The sequence below is a fragment of the Somniosus microcephalus genome, chromosome 4 (genome assembly GCF_052327205.1).
Source record: "Somniosus microcephalus isolate GS21.2 chromosome 4, FLI_Smic_1.0, whole genome shotgun sequence".
NCBI lineage: Eukaryota > Metazoa > Chordata > Chondrichthyes > Squaliformes > Somniosidae > Somniosus > Somniosus microcephalus.
In genome coordinates this window covers 344229168-344251185 of record NC_140990.1, presented here as the reverse complement: position 1 = coordinate 344251185, position 22018 = coordinate 344229168, and the positions used below count along the sequence as shown (strand labels likewise).

The window sequence follows — 22018 nt, the reverse complement described above, 5'->3', positions numbered from 1 at the left end:
GCAGTACCACTCCTGGCCATAGGGGTATAAATAGTACTGTGGGTACTGATCTCCCCTCAGTTCCCGCCTGTGGGCATGAAGTAAAGACCTACGTATAGTCCCTACCTCCAACCAGTAAAGACCTGTTTGAGTTATACGTTTAAGTCTTTGTGTTAATTGTTCAATACAATACACATACTTAACACAACCAAACTCCAGCCATGATGTTCTTCAATCGAAGACTACGATGCCGCTTGGATTTGGTTAAGCCAAACGTCCGAAGAGATGTGGAGAACAGGCAGTTTCAGAATATGAATGAAAGGCCGACCAGGAGTTTTAAGATAGGTCAACCAGTTTTGGCCCGGGACTACCGCACTGAGAAATGGCAGCCAGGAACGATTTGTACACGACAAGGACCTCTCATGTATACCGTGGACGTTGGGGAGAACATTGTAAGACGCCATGCTGACCAGATTCTAGAGTCACTGGAAAACGTCAACTCCACACCACGATCTGATACACCTGGTAATGAAATCGACGTTCCAATTGCAGCTACCGCAGAACCGGTAATATTGGAAGCAGATGAACCAAACAACGACATTGATCCCGACTCAACATTGCCAGAAGAACCTGATACCCCAAAGAGGCGTTATCCAGGCAGAATCAGGAAGCCTCCTCAAAGACTGAACTTATAATTGCTTAAACTTAACCAATGTATCTAGCAACAGTAATTGTGATTGTAATTCGTTATCATTTAGTTGTTAAATGAATGTTATGTACTGTTTATCTAAAAGGGGAGGAATTGTTGTGTATGTACCTTTAAGAGAATAACTGGTCTCAGACTGCAGTACCGGCAGTGACCACCCCTGTATAAAAGGCGCTAGTGAGCCTCTGTTGTTTCAGTTTCACTATTGACTTCCATCAGTAAAGACTTATTTTGTTCCACTCCTGCTGTCCGTTTCTCAATCATTCACGGACGTAATAGTGGGACTGGGCCCTTCCCCTGGTGTCCTGCACTGTGGGACTGGGCCCTTCCCCTGGTGTTACAGTCTCTCTGCTCCCCACGTGTTGTGATCCCGAGAGTGGCTCACCTTTCATGTACAGGTAACTGTGGAAGTACGGAGTCCCGGAACCGCTGTAGATGGGGGTTGGGCCTGTGCTGAACTCCTCATCAGTGTCAACATGAAGATCGAGCTCCTCCTCACTGTCCATCAACTGTCCATAAAGAGGGAGAACGTGAGGGAGAACCCAGACCACACAGTGCGATCCAACAATCCCCACACAGTGCGATCCCACAACCCCCGCACAGTGCGATCCCACAACCCCCTCACAGTGCGATCCCACAATCCCCCACACAGTGCGATCCCACAATCCCTCGCACAGTGCGATCCCACAATCCCCCGCACAGTTCGATGACACAACCCCGCACAGTACGATCCCACAGCCTCCCATACAGTACGATCCCACAATCCCCCGCACAGTACGATCCCACAATCCCCCGCACAGTACGATCCCACAACCTCCCGCAGTGTAACTCACCCTGCCTCCCCCACACATACTCTACACTGTCCCATCAAATACTCCCAGGGCAGGTACAGCACGGGTTAGATACAGAGTAAAGCTCCCTCTACACTGTCCCATCAAATACTCCCAGGGCAGGTACAGCAAGGGTTAGATACAGAGTAAAGCTCCCTCTACACTGTCCCATCAAACACTCCCAGGGCAGGTACAGCACGGGGTAGATACAGAGTAAAGCTCCCTCTACACTGTCCCATCAAACACTCCCAGGGCAGGTACAGCACGGGATAGATACAGAGTAAAGCTCCCTCTACACTGTCCCATCAAACACTCCCAGGGCAGGTACAGCACCGGTTAGATACAGAGTAAAGCTCCCTCTACACTGTCCCATCAAACACTCCCAGGACAGGTACAGCACAGGTTCGATACAGAGCAAAGCTCCCTCTACACTGTCCCATCAAACACTCCCAGGGCAGGTACAGCATGGGTTAGATACAGAGTAAAGTTCCCTCTACACTGTCCCATCAAACACTCCCAGGGCAGGTACAGCACAGGTTAGATACAGAGTAAAGCTCCCTCTACACTGTCCCATCAAACACTCCCAGGGCAGGTACAGCACGGGTTAGATACAGAGTAAAGCTCCCTCTACACTGTCCCATCAAACACTCCCAGGACAGGTACAGCACAGGTTAGATACAGTCCTTGTATACAAACCAAAGTCCTTGTGTTCCAGCAAAGATCCAGACATCAGGGACCCAGAATAAATTTCACACTAGGAACAACTAAAATCGAACAAACCACTAACTACACATACTTGGGCATAAAAATCAGCTCTACGGGAAATTTTCATCTGGCTGTGAATGAACTGAAAGAGAAAGCTAGAAGGGCTTTCTATGCCATTAAAAGATCAATCCAAATAGAAATCCCAATTAGCATTTGGCTCAAAATTTTTAAATCAGTAATTGAAACAATTGCACTCTATGGCAGTGAGGTGTGGGGACCGCTAACACAGCAAGAATTTGCAAAATGGGACAAACACCCAATTGAGATCCTACATGCAGAATTCTGTAAAAGTATCCTCCGGACTCAAAGAAAAACCGTAAACAATGCATGCAGGGCAGAACTAGGCCAATATCCATTAATAATTACTATCCAAAAAAGAGCCACCAAATTTTGGAAACGCCTAAAAATGAGCAACCCCCACTGCTATCATTACAAAGCCTTGAAATGCCAAGAGAGGACCATAAAGAAGAATACCCTCAGTCAACTAGTCCTGGGACTCAGTGAAGCAACCACTAACACTACTAACAATAACCAGCCCCAGGACAGTGACATTGTAGCACAGAGAATTCGACCCAACACAATTGTCACTAAGCAAAAGGAAAAATACCTGTCATATTGGGCAGAAACAACAAAAACCCAAAACAAACTCAATTGCTACTTGGCCCTAAACAGACAATACAACATGGCTGAATACCTGACCATGGTAAAGGATAGCAAACTGAGAAAAACCTTGACAAGGTACAGACTTAGTGAACATAGCCTGGCGATCGAAAAAGGCAGACACAGACAGACCCGGCTGCCAAGAGAGGACAGGATATGCTCTCACTGCAGTCAGGGAGTGGTGGAGACAGAGATGCACTTCCTCACAGCTTGTGGAAAATATCAGGGCATCAGGGAGAATTTCTACCAAAAATTCACACAAATATGCCCTGAATTCAGAAATTTGAATGACGACCAAAAACTCCCATACCTACTAGGGGAACAGAGAAACTGTGTAACCTTAGCGGCACACTATGTTACAGCTTGCCATAAACAGAGGGACAACCAGTAAACCTAAGAAGAGTATATACAAATTATACAAATGTATATTTATACACTCAGGGATATATCTGTTTATACACTGTATGAATAGATCTGCATTTATGTGTTCAACCATAAATGTTTTTCTATGTTTTGGCAACATAAGATGTACCTTATCATGCCAATAAAGCGATTTGAATTGAATTGAATTGAATTACAGAGTAAAGCTCCCTCTAACTCATGCTGTACCTGCCCTGGGAGTGTTTGATCGGGCAGTGTAGAGGGATCTGTACTCTGTATCTAACCCTTGCTGACACTCAATGTGCTGTTTCCGTGCACTATTTGATCTGCTTTCTGTGAGCACGGTTTTTCTGCTGCTGGCCCAGTTTGGGGATGACTGTACTGCCAGCAGCCTGTGTTCTGTGCATAGGATGTTTCTGTCAGTAAACTTTCAGTAAACGGTTGTTAGTAACATCACAGGTCCTATGAAATGTCACCTCTGTACAGATCGCTTGCACCACCAGACGCTCCCAGTATTGGGTCTCTGATTAAATTAACATCTCCTTCAGACACTCATGTGATTAAGAAGGGTGGGAGAGATAAACCAGGAAATTATAGGCCCATTAGTCTAACGTCAGTTATGGGCAAGTTACTGGAATCTGTTAGTTGGGACAGAGTGACTGAGCACTTGGACAAACACTAAATGATCAGCGAGCCAGTGTGGATTTGTAACGGGCAAGTCATGTCTAACGAACCTAGTTGAATTGTTTGAGGAGGTGACTAACGTGGTAGATAAGGGAGTGTCTCTGGATGTAGTTTATATGGACCTCCAGAAGGCATTGGATAAGGTTCCACGTAACAAACTGTTAACAATGAGAACGTGTGGAATTGGAGGCAACCTATTGCCATGGGTAGGGAATTGGTCAGGGGTCAGGAGACAGAGAGTGGGGGTAATGGGTGTGTCCTCCCATTGGCGGGATGTGATAGTGGTGTCCCCCAGGGATCTGTGCTGGGGCCACAGCTTTTCACTCGTGCTGCACTGTCAGAGGTGCCGTCTTTCGGATGAGACATTAAACCGAGGCCCCGTCTGCTCTCTCAGGTGGATGTAAAAGATCCCATGGCACTATTTTGAAGAAGAGCAGGGGAGTTCTCCCCGGTGTTCTGGGCCAATATTTATCCCTCAGTCAATATCACTAAAACAGATTATCCGGTCAGTATCACATTGCTGTTTGTGGGAGCTTGCTGTGCATAAATTGGTTGCTGCATTTCCCACATTACAACAGTGATGACACTTCAAAAAAAAGTACTTCATTGGCTGTGAAGCGCTTTGAGACGTCCAGTGGTCCTGAAAGGCGCTATAGAAATGCAAGTCTTTTTTATCAATGACTTGGATGAAGGAACAGGGAGCCATGTATCCAAGTTTGCTGACGTCACGAAGTTAGGAGACACAGGAAGTAGTGCGGACGGGAGCAGGAAGTTGCAGAGGGACATTGCTAGATTGTGAGTGGGCAAAACTGGGGCAGATGGAGGTTAATGTGGGAAGTGTGAGGTCATCCACTGAGGCTCTAAGAAAGATCGATCAGCCACACCATTTAAAACGCCACGATTAAGACAGCCAGTCGCTTATATCGGCTGAAATCCAGTTGCATTGACGCCAATTTCAAAGTTTCCAGTTAAAGCGTCTGAAGATCTGTATGTTTCAGGTGGAAACAGCTGTGATCACTCGCCAGTTCCCACCTCCATAAGGTGCACGGGGAAGGGAATCGAGGGTTATGCTGATAGAGTTAGACGAGGAAAGACGGGAGGAGGCTCGAGTGCAGCATAAATGCCGGCACGGCCTGGTTGGGCCGAATGGCCTGTTTCTGTGCCGTATATCCTGCGTAATCCTGTGTAATCCTGCGTAATCCTGTGTAATGACATAAATGCAAATGGGGAGCTTCTCCAGCATTTCCTGGTTTTCCTGCTAATTTGTTTTTCCTGGTGCATTGACTTCACAGCTAGGCCAGGAACAGGAGCTTGTGAAGCTAAGAACTGCAACATAACTCCCTTCCATCCTGTCTGTGGTGCAGAACATTAGTAAACCAATATGTTACAACCACAGAGCGATACAGCACAAGAGGAGGCCATTCGGCCCATCGTGCCTCTGGTGGCTCTTTGAAAGATTCTATCCAATTAGCATTCTCCCCTGCTCTTTCCCCGGAGCAGACTGCATCTGGGGCCTAACTCGTGTTTTATTAAGGTTTAGCATCACTTCCTTGTTTTTGTACTCTATGCCTCTATTTATAAAGCCCAGGATCCCGTGTGGGCCCATTTCACCAGTCTGTCTGTGTCCTCCTGAAGTCTGTTACTATCATAAAAACATAGAAGATAGGAGCAGGAGGAGGCCATTCGGCCCCTCGAGCCTGCTCCGCCATTCAATGCGATCATGGCTGATCATCCAAACTCAGTACCCTGTCCCTGCTTTCTCCCCATATCCCTTGATCCCTTTAGCCTTAAGAAATATATCTAACTCCTTCTTGAATATATTTAATGAATTGGTCTCTACTGCCTTCTGTGGTAGAGAATTCCACAGGTTCACCACTCTCTGGGTGAAGAAATTCCTCCTCATCTCTGTCCTAAATGGCTTACCCCTTATCCTTAGACTGTGACCCCTGGTTCTGGACTCCCCGGCCATCGGGAATATCCTTCCTGCATCTAGTCTGTCTGTCCTGTTAGAATTTTATAAGTTTCGATGAGATCCCCTCTCATTCTTCTAAACTCCAGCGAGTATAAGCCCAATCGACCCAATCTCTCCTCGTACGTCATTCCTGCCATCCCAGGTATCCTCCTCACTGTTTACTACATTTCCGAGTTTCATGTCATCTGCAAACTTTGAAATTATGCCCTGTATACCCAAGTCCAGGTCATTAATATAAATCAAAAAGAGCAGCGGTCCTCATAGCGACCCCTGGGGACACCACTGTACACTTCCCTCCCGTCTGAAAAACAGCCGTTCACCACTACTCTCTGCTTTCTGTTCCTTAGACAACCCTGTATCCATGCTGCCACTGTCCCTTTAATCCCATGGGATTCCATTTTGCGAATAATTCTATTATGTGGAACTTTATCAAATGCTTTTTGAAAGTCCATATACACATCAACCGCACCACCCTCATCAACCCTCTCATTACTTCATCACAAACTCGATCAGGTTAGTGAGACAAATCTGTGCTGAGTTTCATTTATCTCACACCACATCAATAGAGAGAGAGAAACTATTTCCTCTGGTGGGGGGAGTCCAGAACAAGGGGGCACAACCTTAAAATTAGAGCCAGGCCGTTCAGGGGTGATGTCAGGAAGCACTTCTTCACACAAAGGGTGGTGGAAATCTGGAACTCGCTCCCCCGAAAAGCTGCTGAGGCCGGGGGTCAATTGGAAATTTAAAATCTGAGATTGATAGATTTTTATTGGGTAAGAGTATTAAGGGTTACGGAACCAAGGTGGAAATATGGAGTTAGATCACAGATCAGCCAGGATCTCATTGAATGGTGGAACAGGCTCGAGGGGCTGAATGGCCTCCTCCTGTTCCTATGTTCCTAATGTCCCCTCGCTTTCACTTCAACCCTATCTGCTCTGTGACTGGGGATTGTGGGGTTGGGTAGGGTGTGGGATGGGGTGCAGATTTTGGGATGGGGTGCGAGGTTTGGAATGGGGTGCGGGGTATGATATGGGGTGCGGGATAAGGTGCATGGTATGGGAAGGGGTGCCGTGTATCGAATGGGGTTTGGGATGGGATATGAGGTGTGGGATAAAGTGCAAAGTTTGGGATGGGATGCAGGGTTTGGGGTGCAGCATATGGGGTTTGGGATGGAATTTGGGATGGGTGTGGAATGGGCTGCGGGATGGGGTGCGTGGTGTGGGATGGAAAGCGGGGTTTGGGATGGGGTTTGGGATGGGGTGCGAGGGTTGGGATGCGAGGGTTGGGATGCGGTTTGGGATGGGGGTTGGGATGGGGGTTTGGGATGGGGGTTTGGGATGATGTTTAGGATGGGAGTTGGGATGCGGTTTGGGATGGGGGTTGGGATGCGGTTTGGGATGGGGGTTGGGATGCGGTTTGGGATGAGGAGCGGGGTTTGGGATGGGGAGCGGGGTTTGGGATGGGGAGCGGGGTTTGGGATGGGGAGCGGGGTTTGGGATGGGGGTTGGGATGAGGAGCGGGGTTTGGGATGGGGGTTGGGATGGGGAGCGGGGTTTGGAATGCGGTTTGGGATGGGGAGCGGGGTTTGGGATGGGGAGCGGGGTTTGGGATGAGGAGCGGGGTTTGGGATGGGGAGCGGGGTTTGGGATGGGGAGCGGGGTTTGGGATGGGGAGCAGGGTTTGGGATGGGGAGCGGGGTTTGGGATGGGGAGCGGGGTTTGGGATGGGGAGCGGGGTTTGGGATGGGGAGCGGGGTTTGGGATGGGGAGCGGGGTTTGGGATGGGGAGCGGGATGGGGTTTGGGATGAGGAGCGGGGTTTGGGATGGGGAGCGGGGTTTGGGATGGGGAGCGGGGTTTGGGATGGGGAGCGGGGTTTGGGATGGGGAGCGGGGTTTGGGATGGGGAGCGGGGTTTGGGATGGGGAGCGGGGTTTGGGATGGGAGCGGGGTTTGGGATGAGGAGCGGGGTTTGGGATGGGGAGCAGGGTTTGGGATGGGGGTTGGGATGAGGAGCGGGGTTTGGGATGGGGGTTGGGATGGGGAGCGGGGTTTGGAATGCGGTTTGGGATGGGGAGCGGGGTTTGGGATGGGGAGCGGGGTTTGGGATGAGGAGCGGGGTTTGGGATGAGGAGCGGGGTTTGGGATGGGGAGCGGGGTTTGGGATGCGGTTTGGGATGCAGGATGGACAGGATTCAGCTGAATAAATGCAGCTCTTTATAAAACAGGCGACGTGTTTCCGATTCATATTCCCCTCAAACACCGGCCTGTCTAATTGAACAGGAGTGGGAGCTGGGTCTGCCCAGCCGTCTCTGGGGCAGCCTGAATCCCGGGGACCCGCGAGTGAAGGCAACTGGTTGCTCACCGAGTCGGAACTGCATCGATGTGTGTCGATGCTGCGGGAAGTACCGCTGGACATTCTCAGACCATCCTGGGCACCGCCTGCCTCCCCATAACCAGCGGCAGCATCATCAAACTCATCGTGATCATAATCGGACTCAATGTCGGGGGGCAGGCTGTAGATCGGTTCCTCATTATCGTCCTCAGTCCTGTCCATGGACCCAGGCACAGTGTTGTAGATCTCCTCACTGTCCAACTGGGCATCTGAAGTGTGGTCAGCTCTCCAGTCCAGGGAAATGTATCTGACCTCGGGTGTTTTACTGGACAGAGGGAGATTCACGTACACACTGTCCTGGGAACAGTCGCTGATTCGCATCTGACCCGGTTGCCCATCAGCGACTGTTGACATCTCTACGTCAGCGTGCAATCCCTCGTCCACCTTTTGCTCTGGACACTGCCCGATGGAGCTGGTGTCTGGGAGTTTGGCCTCACTGGACAGAGGTTGTTCAAGAGTCCGGCCAGTCTCATCCAGCGCTCCGAAGTTCAACAGCTCCAGGAACTCCTGTGCGACCCTGGAGGCTTCCTTCTCCAAGCGTTTAATTTCCTCCTCGCGCTGGCTCTCCATCTCCCTCCGCAATAGAGCGCAGGCACTCACAGAGCTCAATTCCTTTTGATTCTGCAACCGTTGGATCTCGTGCTCCAGCCGCACAATCTCCTGTATCTGCTTGCTCTCTGCCTGTGCCAAATCCGTCAGCTCCTCGACCTCTTGGCTGATCTAAAGAAAGGACACACAACGTGATTTTAAGGAATCACAGCCCAAGACCATTCAACCACATCTGGAGCACTGTGCACAATTCTGGTCTCCATATACCTTGGTTAGAAGACCACACTTGGAGCACTGTGCAGAGTTCTGGTCTCCATATACCTTGGTTAAACCACACTTGGAGCACTGTGCACAGTTCTGGTCTCCATATACCTTGGTTAAACCACACTTGGAGCACTGTGCAGAGTTCTGGTCTCCATATACCTTAGCTAGACCACACTTGGAGTACTATGCACAGTTCTGGTCTCCATATACCTTAGCTAGACCACACTTGGAATACTGTGCACAGTTCTGGTCTCCATATACCTTGGTTAGACCACACTTGGAGCACTGTGCACAGTTCTGGTCTCCATATACCTTGGTTAGACCACACTTGGAGCACTGTGCACAGTTCTGGTCTCCATATACCTTGGTTAGACCACACTTGGAGCACTGTGCACAGTTCTGGTCTCCATATACCTTGGTTAGACCACACTTGGAGCACTGTGCACAGTTCTGGTCTCCATATACCTTGGTTAGACCACACTTGGAGCACTGTGCACAGTTCTGGTCTCCATATACCTTGGTTAGACCACACTTGGAGCACTGTGCACAGTTCTGGTCTCCATATACCTTGGTTAGACCACACTTGGAGCACTGTGCACAGTTCTGGTCTCCATATACATTGGTTAGACCACACTTGGAGCACTGTGCACAGTTCTGGGCTCCATATACCTTGGTTAGACCACACTTGGAGCACTGTGCACAGTTCTGGTCTCCATATACCTTGGTTAGACCACACTTGGAGCACTGTGCACAGTTCTGGGCTCCATATACCTTGGTTAGACCACACTTGGAGCACTGTTCACAGTTCTGGTCTCCATATACCTTGGTTAGACCACACTTGGAGCACTGTGCACAGTTCTGGGCTCCATATACCTTGGTTAGACCACACTTGGAGCACTGTGCACAGTTCTGGTCTCCATATACCTTGGTTAGACCACACTTGGAGCACTGTGCACAGTTCTGGTCTCCGTATACCTTAGTTAGACCACACTTGGAGCACTGTGCACAGTTCTGGTCGCCATATTATAAAAAGGATATAGAGGCACTGGAGAGGGTGCAACAAAGATTTACAGGGATGATAAGCGAGGACAGCGCGGACCGGAAAGGAGTCGGCATCGGCAGCGGTACAAATCCAGCGAATTCCAAAAGAACAGCAAAAAAACAAGGAGTGACGTCACAGGACAGCAGGTAGGTGATTATTAGAATTTTTTTCTCTCTAACTTAACTAGAGAAACTAATTAATATAATTATAAATAATCGTTTGAATAAAGACTTCAACGAAGAGAGCGAGAGAAGCGGCCGGAGATAAAGGTCGGCCTCTGGTCTAGAAATTGATCACAGCCCAGGAATGGGTGTCAGTGGGAAAAGCTGGAGAATTATACAAGCTTTTACAGGCTGTTTTTATGTCTCTCGCTAGTTTACTCTCATATTCTATTTTCCCTTTATCAATTTCTTGGTTCTCCTTTGCTGAATTCTAAAATTCTACCAATCCTCGGGCTTACTGCTCTTTTTGGCAACATTATAAGCCTCTTCCTTTGATCTAATACTGTTACGTCTGTGTATAATGAGAAACAGACTGCAGGAGAAACGGTACAACAGGTGTTTACTCAACGTGGCTCACAGTGGAACAGATCTGTACAGATTACTACTCAGCGTTATATCCAGGTGTGGTCACTGCCAGTACTACAGTATACATCAGCTGTACAAAGTAGCGCCCCCCCTTAAAGGTACATACATTACAATTCCTCCCCTTTTAGATTAACAGTACCATAACACTCATTTAACAATTAAATATCAAACTAATTACAATTAACACTTTTAACATGCAACATTAGCTGAAAATAGTCTATTTATAAATTCAGTCTTTGGGGAGGCTTCCTGATCCTTTCTGGATAGCGCATTTCCCGAGTGTCTTGCTCTTGGTGCGGAGGCGATTCTGGCCCCCTGTCGTCGGTTGGTTCATCAGCTTCCGATGCTACTGTTTCTGGGGTAGATGCGACCTGTATGTCGGGTTCATCACCAGGTACGTATGGGCAAGGCATGGGGTTGACTTGTTCCTGTGACTCGAGGATCTGGTCAGCATGGTGTCTCACGATGCTCTCCCCAATGTCCACTGTGTACATTAGTGGGCCCTGCCGTGTGCATATCGTTCCTGGCTGCCATTTTTCTGTTCGGTAGTCGCGGGCCAAGACTGGTTGCCCTACATTGAAGCTCCTTGTTGGCTTCTCATGGATGTGCTGGAATTGCTTACTCTCAACATCTCTTCGTACGTTTGGTCTGAGCAAATCCAGGCGAGATCTTAACCTTCGGTTAAAGAACATCATGGCTGGGGCCTGGTTGGTGACTGCATGTGTCGCATTCCGGTAGGCGAACAGGAAATTGTCCACCTTGCGCTGCAGCGGAATGTTGTCATTGTACATAGCCTTTATTGCCTTCTTAAAGGTTTGTACAAACCTCTCAGCCAATCCATTTGTGGCTGGATGATACGGGGCGGATGTGCAATGCCTTACCCCATTCTTTTTCAAGAACCTCCGGAACTCTTCGGACACAAACTGTGGTCCGTTGTCGGAGCAAATCTGTTCTGGCAAGCCATTCCTGGCAAAAATGGTCCGTAGGACTGCAATAGTTTTCTCCGTGGTGGTGGAGGATATTTTGATGACCTCAGGCCATTTCGAGTGCGCATCCACGGCTATTAAAAACATTGAGTCCATGAATGGACCAGCAAAATCAATATGCACCCGTTGCCATGGAGATGAGGGCCACTCCCATGGGTGTAGAGGGGCCTGTGGTGGTGCATTTTGGACTTTCTGGCATCCTGAGCAGCTCTTGGTCAGGTCCTCGATTTGTTTATCGATTCCCGGCCACCACACATAAGCCCTGGCTAGGCTTTTCATTTTTACCCCTCCCAGATGACCCTCATGAAGCTCATTGAGCACTCTATCCGTTAACTTGGGTGGAATTACCACTCGGGATCCACACATCAAGGTCCCCCGGCACACTGACAGCTGTTCTCTCCTTGTCGAGAATGCTGGCAACAGTGAGTCGCCATGTGCTGGCCATCCCTTCACCGTCAAATCATATACCCGAGACAGTGTCGGGTCATTTCGGGTTTCCTTCTCGATACAAGCGTTAGTTACCGGTAGGTATTCAACTATAGTCGAATGGAATATTTCGACAGGATCCACTGCTGGTGCTTCCTCCGCAGTAGGCAGTGGCAGGCGTGATAGCCCATCAGCATTTCCATGCTGTTTCGTGCCCTTATATTCAATCTCATAGTGGTGCACCCCTAGAAAAAGTGACCATCTTTGTAGTCGTTGCGCAGTCATCACCGGAACGCCCTTCTTTGGATTAAAAATGGAGACAAGAGGCTGGTGATCAGTCAGCAAGGTGAATTTCTGCCCGTGCAGATAGTGATTGAACTGTTTCACTCCCCACACTAGGCTGAGGGCCTCCCTGTCAATCTGGGCGTAGTTACGCTCGGCTGAGGTTAGTGATCGTGACGCAAAGGCTATTGGCCTCTCTGAGCCGTCCGAGAATTTGTGCGACAGCACCGCTCCAATGCCGTAGGGTGACGCATCACATGCCAACCGAATTGGTAATGCTGGGTTGTAATGGGCCAATACCTCTTTCGATGTGATTAGTGTTTTGCTCTTCTGGAAAGCTCGTCTACATTCATCACTCCACTTCCATGGCACCCCAGTTTGCAGTAGGGTGTTCAGTGGGTGTAGTATTGTAGACAAATTTGGCAAGAACTTATGGTAGTAGTTTACCAGCCCGAGGAACGACCTCAGTTGTGACACATTTTCCGGTGCTGGAGCCTTGACTACTGCCTCAATCTTCTCTGGGGACTTATGTAACCCCTCTTTATCGATAACGTGGCCACAATACGAGATCTGTTTACTAAAAAACTCGCATTTGGGGCGGTTAGCTCGGAGCCCATATTCCTGCAATCTAGTGAGCACCTGCTCCAGGTTGGCAAGGTGATCACTATCATTTTCGCCCGTGACCAGGATGTCGTCCAAATAACACTGGGTCCCTGGGATCCCTTGCAGGACTTGTTCCATTGCCCGCTGCCAAATAGCCGGAGCTGATGCTACCCCGAATACCAGCTGGTTGTATTGGTAGAGACCTTTATGGGTGTTGATTGTGAGGTATTTTTTTGATGCTTCTTCTACCTCCATTTGCAGATACGCCTGGGCCAGATCAATCTTAGTGAAGCGTTTCCCTCCAGATAGCGAGGCGAAAATATCTTCAATCCGCGGAAGTGGATATTGTATGGTGTGAAGGACCGGGTTCACTGTTACCTTAAAGTCCCCACAGATGCGAACCTTCCTTGGTTCCCCAGGCATGCTGCTCAATGACTTTTTCATCACAGGGACGATGGGTGTAGCCCACTCGCTCCAGTCTACCTGGGACAGTACACCTGAACGTTCCAGACTCTCCAGCTCTGCTTCGACGGTTGGGCGGATCGCATAAGGTACCGGTCTGGCCTTAAAAAATTTTGGGCTTGCGTTTTCTTCAATTTTAATCGTCGCTGTCATGCCTTTTAGTGTCCCGAGTCCTTGCTGGAACACTTCTTTTGCGTCAGTTAGGATCTTTGACAGTCGCCCAGGTGCGACGTCGTCATCCTTTTTGTCAGCCACAGTCAGTGCCTGTATGGAATGCCAATCCAGTTGTATTTTCCGGATCCATTCACGTCCCAGTAATGGTGGTCCTCCATCTTGCAATACATACATCTCTAGTTTTGGTGTTTCCTTACCGTTATATATAACGGTCACCCTTATTTTTCCTTTGGGGTAGACTTTTTGCCCCGTGTCCATCTTCAAAATAATTTTTGTGTCTCTCAAGGGTATGTGTGAGAATAGCCGCTCGTAGTCCTGTCGGTTTATGACTGTTAGGGCTGACCCTGTGTCCAATTCCATCTTTACCTGGACTCCTGCTATCTTGAGAGTGACCCAAATGGTTCGGTGATCCTCCGTTGTGATCACATTATGTAGTTTCAGACAACTAAGTTCCCTGCTTTCGGAGTCGTTATCACTCTTTTGTTCGTCTGAACTATTCTCCGTCATCTTATGTACCTTCTGGTACTTTCCTTTGGTAGGTTTCTTATTGCTGGTTTTCTTTCAGAACCTCAGACTCGTGCTATGTGTCCTACTTTTCCACACTGTCTGCACACTTTGTCTTTGAACCAGCAATCATTCTGGTCGTGTGTTGTTCTGCCGCAGCGATAGCACTTCTCTGTTCCATATGACATTTCGTTTGTGCCATATTCTTGCGGTCTCTGTTGTATCTCTGCAGCGCCCCGTGCTGCTGCTTCATATGATACCGCAATGCTGAAAGTCTTTTCCAGCGTAAGGTCCTTTTCAGATAAAAGCCGTTTCTGGGTTCCTTCACTTTGAAGCCCACACACAAACTTGTCCCTTAAGGTATCTGCCAGTCCCGCTCCAAACTGGCAGTGTTTCGATAGTTTGCGCAGTTCTGTTAAATAATCAGCATTGCTTTCACCCTTATGCTGGTTCCGCTTGTGAAACTTGAATCTTTCTGCTATCAGCAGCGGTGTGGGGTTTAAATGTTCCTGTAGTATCGTTACTATGTCTTCAAAACTCTTTTCCATTGGCTTCGTTGTGGTTACTAGATTTCGTAATAAACCATACGTCTTTGCACCCATTAAATTTAACAATACCGACGCTTTCTTGTCATCTGACACCTCATTTGCCTTGCAGTACACCTCTATTCGTTCGACATATGTCGTCCAATCTTTGACTTCATTGTCAAATGCGGTGATACTGCCACTCTTCGGCATTTTGGGTGTGGTTTAAAATGGCGTCTCCCAATGGCTTAAAATGGCGTCTCTCGCGCTTTCCTTCCTCCCCCGCTGCTGCCGACGCTGCTCCCAGCGGTTCTCATGGCAATGGTGGCGCCTCGCGGGTTTCTGTGCGTCTCTCTCTCCCTCTCTCCAACGCTGCCCGGTCCCTGAACACCGGCTGCGCCCTGTGCGCTCTGCCCTCTCTCTCTCTCCCCCGTCGACGCTGCTCGGCCCTTTGCTGTGCCGCTCGGTCGGGCTCTAGCCCGCCACTGTCCGGGAAGGGTCTGCGCACTACCTGTTGCCAGCCCGTTTTGCTGGACCACCTCGACTGGAAAGCCAAGCCTGGCTCTCGACAGCCTCCCCCGCAATTCTCGAGTCTCTGCTGGATGACTGGGCGGTTGCCCGTGGTTGACGCCCGAGTCTCTGGCCTTGGCCTCCAATCCACTGATCTCCAGGAACGAATCCCCGGGAGGTGATGCAGAGTTGCAGGTAGGTTCGAACTTGCCTCGTCGCCAATGTTACGTCTGTGTATAATAAGAAACAGACTGCAGGAGAAACGGTACAACAGGTGTTTACTCAACGTGGCTCACAGTGGAACTGATCTGTACAGATTACTACTCAGCGTTATATACAGGTGTGGTCACTGCCGGTACTACAGTATACATGAGCTGTAAAAAGTAGTTCCCCCCTTAAAGGTATATACATTACAAATACTAGCTTTAACTTCTCTCGTTAGCCACGGTTGGACCACTTTTCCTGTGGGATTTTTGTGCCTTAAAGGAATCTAATAGAATCCATATGGATAGAGATAAAAGATGATAAAGGATCAATCATACTAATAGGCGTAGTCTACAGACCACCTAATAGAGGAAGGGAAGTGGAGGAAGAAATATGGAGACAAATTAGGGAAATGAGTAAAAAACATAGAATAATAATCATGGGGGATTTCAACTACCCAGATATTAATTGGACAAGAAGAGGTAGGGAAAGGGGATAAGGGAATGGAGTTCCTACAATGTGTACAGGACTCCTTTCTAACCCAATATGTAAAAAGCCCAACAAGGGAGGATTCGCTATTGGATCTAGTAATGGGGAATGAACCAGAGCAGATAAGAGAAGTAAAAGTCGGGGAACAGATAGGCAATAGTGACCATAATATAATACGCTTTAAGATGATAATTCAGAAGGACATAAGTATGATAATAGATTTGAGAAAAGCTGATTTTGAGGGGCTGAGAATAGAACTTGGGAAGATAAAATGGGCACCAATATTGGAAAACAACAATGTAAAACAGCTATGGGAAACATTTAGGCCTAGAAATTGGGTATAGAAATTGGGTATAGCCCCGCTTGAGGCGTTAGAACTGGCACTGTGCAAAGTTTATAGCCAGACGAAACTTATCGCCGCCTGGCGCGATATTGGGTTGCATCGCCCCCAAAGGTGATTGAGGCGCAAATTCAGACATTGCACGGGCCTCCTAAGGAGCAAAACTTCCGGCGCAACCTAATATCGGCGCGGACGGGCGCAGCGCAGGTGATCTCAATTACCGATAACCACGAGACTTCCAGGCGCCAGCCGGCTCTTAAAGGGGTGGGTCAGTCAGCCTCAGCTTCCACACTCATCGCCCTGTAGGCCTCAGAATCGGTGTACGCCCTTCTCTGGCGCAAAAAGCTTGGTCAAGATGGAGAAGGTGAGACAGAGAGCAGAGAGCTTCAGCACTGAGGCTCTGGAGCACTTGGTGGCCGCAGTGGAGCGCCGTCGAGATGTTCTCTATCCTGACAATGGCAGGAGGCCGAATCAAAAGGACTACCGCCGAGCTTGGAGGGATGTTTGTCAGAGGGTCAACTCCAGCAGCATGGCGACCAGGAGCCCTGTTCAGTGCAGGAAGAAATTCAACGACCTCACTTGGGTCGTGAGGGTGAGTGGTGTTTATGCAAACTTCTGATTCCCTCCATCTGCACCTGACTTCATGGCTACAGGGTGCGCGATGCCCCAATGGCCATGTGTCAGCAAGCACCCATGGCCCTTTCTGGGCACACACATGCACATTTGACTCAAGGTGTAATGTAAGGGCTCTTGCACCATGGGGGGCATGAGATGATCACTCAGGGCGTCATGTAAGGGCTCTTGCACCATGGGGGGCATGAGATGATCACTCAGGGCATCATGTAAGGGCTCTTGCACCATGGGAGGCATGAGATGATCACTCAGGGCGTCATGTAAGGGCTCTTGCACCATGGGGGGCATGAGATGATCTCTCAAGGCATCATGTTACAGAACTTCCCCTTCTTTCCCCTGCAGTCCAAGCTGGCGACGATTCGCAAGGACCAGCTTCGAACCGGTGGAGGACCTCCACAAGTGGTCACTCTCACGGATCTCGAGGAGAGAGTGCACCAGATTCTTGGAGGACGTCTGAGTGGTCCTGTTACCACTGCAGCTGCCGACCCCATTGTCGACAGCGATGGTAAGGATCTCACCTTTTTCAGCTGTCTCCTTCCACTTGGTCCCCCCGCCAGCATGCTTTCTCACTGTGGACCCATGTCAGAGCCTTGCCGCAATCTGGCACGCCTTGCCGCCAACCTGACCTTTAGCTAAAGCCACTCTTCCACCTCCCTGCTTTCAGATGCTGCATCACCAGCTCGGGATCCGGGCCCTGAAGCTGCCAGTGCCAGTGCCTCCGGAGGCAAGGATCAGGAGGAAGCCGGACCATCCATTCCAGCCTCAGGGGAGCCAACACATCTGCAGACTGGGGATAGTAGCTCCCTGGAGGGGAGAGGGGGGGCTCTGATGAGGAGCCAGTTGCCGGAACAAGCGGCCTGCATCAACGCGAGGGGGCTAGGCAAGTTCGGGCACCGGCTCCCCGGAGGGCAAGGCAGGGAGCGATGACTGCTACACAGAGTGCAGAGGAGGTGCGTAGCCTGGCTGAAATGAGCACCCAGGCCCGGCTCAGGCACACTGAGCTTATGGCTGCAGTGGGGAGGATGCCTCAGTCGATAGAAACACTGGCAAAGAGTGTGCTGGACTTTGGGGCAGCAATGGAGAGGACGGTCCAGGGCTTTGGGGCAACAATGGAGAGGACTGTCCAGGGCTTCGAGGCCGCTATGGAAAGGACTGTTCAGAGCTTCGGACAATCCCTGGAAAGGTCTGTCCAGGACTTGTCCGAGGCAGTGGAACGGACTGCTCCGGCCTTGTTTGAAGCAATGGAGAGAACTGTCCAGGGCTTCTCCGAAGCACTGGCACCTGCCACACAGGTCCTCACTGCTGCCACGCAGTCACTTGCTGGCCTCGTCCACACCCAGATTGAGGCAACACGAACTCTCACTGCTGCCACCCTATCTGCATCAGCTAGGATCACCCCGGGCCCTTCCAGTACCACACGAGGCCAGGAATCAGTGGAGCAGTCGCTTGTGGCGGTAGAACCGAGCCGGTCCCCTCAGAGAGCCAGTGTGCCGTCCGACCATGGTGCAGGTGTCCTCTCTCGGCAGGAGAACATTGCTCATGCCAGCGCTGGTACGTCTGCAGTGCAGCTGCCACCACCTGCAGTGCACACTGCTTCCAGCCATGCTCAGATCAAGCAGCCAGCCTCCGCACCCTCCAAGCCCAGAGGTCGTCCAGGCCGTCCCTCAGGGGCTTCTGCGCTGGCAGACAGTCACCAGGCATCCCCCATCCTTGACGTTGCCACTGAGGTTCAACTATGGAGGAGCAGCAGGGAGGGAAGGGGCCGACCGCGAAAGAGAAGTCGGTCTCCATCAAGAGGCCAGCAGTAGAGGGAGGTGCTGAGACCTCTCTTTCCCCAAATTCAAGGACGCCCTCACCTGTTCTGATTGTTGGTGATGGTTTGTTTAGTTTTGCGGCTTTGCCAGAGAGTTAACTGTTATTTTGTTAGTTATGGTTTCTGTTGACATGACGTTGTTATGCTGGAAGGAAGCACTTTTTTGAATATAAAGAATTTTTTTTATTTACAATGGTACTCGTAACTATTTACACTCATGGTGGCCTTCATAGGCTTTGTACGATCAGAAGTGCGCAGGATGAATGAGACCCATCATTCCGTCAGAGGGTCTGCGAACCGAGTCCTTATGAGCCTCTGACGGACGGCCCTTCCAGTTTCAGGAGCCGTCCCTTCTTCCTCCTCCTCCTCCTCTTCGTCCGCATGCTCCTCCTCCTCCTCCTCGTCCGCCTGCTCTTCCTCCTCCTCCGCCTGCTCTGCTGGACCTTGAGGGGCAGCTGGCATTGGCTGGGTTCGTCGAATGGCCAAGTTGTGGAGCATGCAGCAGACGACGACGACGATGCGACCCACTTGCTCCGGCGAGTACTGCAGGGCCCCCCCCGAATGGTCTAGACAGCGGAAACGCTGTTTGAGCACACCAATAGTGTGCTCCACAATGTTCCTGGTCGCCTGATGGCTGCTGTTGTAAAGCTCTTCTGCCGGGGTGGCAGGCAAACAGAGTGGGGTCATGAGCCATGGGCAGAGAGGATAGCCCTTGTCGCCAAGAAGCCAGCCTCGTGGGTGAGCTGGCCCCTCAAAAAGGTCAGAAACTGAGGTCTGCCACAGGATGAACGCATCGTGGCTGCTCCCAGGGAATTGCGCGTTGACTGCCATGATCATCTGGCGGTGGTCACAGACCAGCTGGACATTGAGGGAGTGGAACCCCTTGCGGTTGCGGAACTCCTCAGGATTCAGTAATGGCGCCCGCAAAGCCACGTGTATGCAATCAATGGCCCCCTGCACCATGGGGAAGTCCGCAATAGCAGTGAAGCCCTGCGCACGCTCCGCCTGCTTCTCCAGGGTCAGAGGGAAGGTGATTAATTGACGCCTTCTTCTATAGAGGGCAGCTGTCACTTGCCGGATGCAACAGTGCACTGCAAATTGAGATATATTCGCTATGTCCCCAGTGGCTGACTGAAAGGATCCGGTGGCGTAAAAGTTGAGGGCAACAGTCACTTTGACGGCCACCGACAGAGAGGTCCTGCACCGTAGACGCGGCTGCAGATCCTCAGCAAGCAGGTGGCACAGCTCAGTCACAACCTCCTTACCAAATCGGAGCCTTCGCAGACACTGCTCCTCCGACATGGTAAGGTATGACACCTGCTGCCTGAAAACCCTCGCAGCGTATCTTCGGAGTGGCCGACCTCCATTGCCCCTCCTCCTTCTGGCCAATCCCGGCCCTCTCTCCCACCGTCTCTGTGCCCCTTCAAAGTGTCCGGCCATGAGGACGTTCCCCTCCAAAGCAGCTCCCATTGCTATGCCAGACGGGCAACACGCAGTAATGTCTAGCACTCTAACTGCTCCGGACAGGCCTGCAGGTCCCAAGTCTTCGAAGGCTAAATCAGAAAATTACTGTGCAACAGAAGTTCACCAACTCTCTCCAGCAATGATCACAATGAACAGGCCAAGTGGCTGCAGCTTTTATACTAGAGCTGTCCCCTTTAAATAGCGCCCCCCGACTCCGAGAAGGGCCTGCTAACGTTCCATCGAACTGTCACTAATAGCGCCAGGCGGAAAGGTTCTGGGCGCCACCGAATATCCGGTCAGGGGCGCCAAAAGGGCGTTGCACACTGAAATGACGTCATGATCTGCCTGCGCACGCGGGCGCGCGCTAACAGTTAGCGCAGGCGCTAAATGGATACTCAATATGGGAGGTGTCACTATCCTCATTGCGCCCGCCCGAACATTGGGTAACGCTCCAAATCTCGGGCTCATTAGGCGCTAATCGCTGGCGCAACCAACCGAATTTCTAGGCCTTAAAACGGTGTTCAACAGAGTCCAGGAAAAATATATTCCGCTAAAAGGAAAGAACAAACTAAACACTAATGAGACTCCATGGATGAATGAAGCCATAAGGGAACAATTGAGGGTAAAGAAAGAGGCATACATTAAGTACATAGACAGCAGGGGAGTGCATGATAAGAGAGAATACAAAAAGATTAGGAGAGAAGTCAAAAAACAATTCGGGAGGCACTGAGCAACTATGAAATTATCAAGGAACATAATACAAAATAGTAAAATATTTTACAGGCACATCAATAAAAAAGGGGTAGACAGGATAATACCACAGGTAACGATAGAGAGATGGCAGAAATATTAAATAGTTATTTTGCTTCAGTATTTACCAGGGAGATAGAACAGGTGGACATAGAGTCACAGAGTTATACAGCACAGAAAGAGGCCCTTCGGCCCATCGTGTCCGCGCCGGCCATCAAGCCCTGTCTAATCTAATCCCATTTTCCAGCATTTGGTCCGTAGCCTTGTATGCTATGGCATTTCAAGTGCTCATCTAAATGCTTCTTGAATATTGTGAGGGTTCCTGCCTCTACCACCCTTTCAGGCAGTGAGTTCCAGATTCCAACCACCCTCTGGGTGAAATTTTCTTTCCTCAAATCCCCTCTAAACCTCCTGCCCCTTACCTTGAAACTATGCCACCTGGTTATTGACCCCTCTACTAAGGGGAAAAGTTCCTTTCTATCTACCCTATCTATGCCCCTCATAATTTTGTACACCTCAATCAGGTCCCCCCTCAGCCTTCTCTGCTCTAAGGAAAACAACCCCAGTCTGTCCAGTCGCTCTTCATAGCTGAAGCGCTCCAGCCCAGGTAACATCCTGGTGAATCTCCTCTGCACCCTCTCCAATGCAATCACAACCCTCCTATAGTGTGGTGACCAGAACTGCACACAGTATTCCAGCTGTGGCCTAACTAGCGTTTTGTACAGCTCCATCATAACCTCCCTGCTCTTATAGTCTATGCCTCGGCTAAAGAAGGCAAGTATCCCATATGCCTTTTTAACCACCTTATCTACCTGTCCTGCTGCCTTCAGGGATCAATGTACATGCACACCAAGGTCCCTCTGATCCTCTGTCCTTCCTAGGGTCCTACCATTCATTGTGTATTCCCTTGCCTTGTTAGTCCTCCCAAAATGCATCGCCTCACACTTTTCAGGGTTAAATTCCATTTGCCACTGTTCTGCCCATCTGATCAACCCGTCTATATCGTCCTGTAGCCTGAGGCTTCCCTCCTCACTATTTACCAC

General features: G+C 50.0%; 1 protein-coding gene across 1 annotated transcript in view; it reads right to left on the bottom strand.

Annotated features, from left to right (window-relative positions):
* Nucleotides 1-22018, bottom strand: part of LOC147120733 (unconventional myosin-X-like) — a 79106-nt gene that overhangs the window by 16303 nt on the left and 40785 nt on the right. The window contains exons 6-7 of the mRNA XM_085984246.1: nucleotides 8340-9089; nucleotides 1071-1194 (exon numbers count right to left, since the gene is read on the bottom strand). Coding sequence (XP_085840372.1) covers nucleotides 1071-1194; nucleotides 8340-9089 — 874 coding nt within the window. The remainder of the gene's footprint in view (nucleotides 1-1070; nucleotides 1195-8339; nucleotides 9090-22018) is intronic.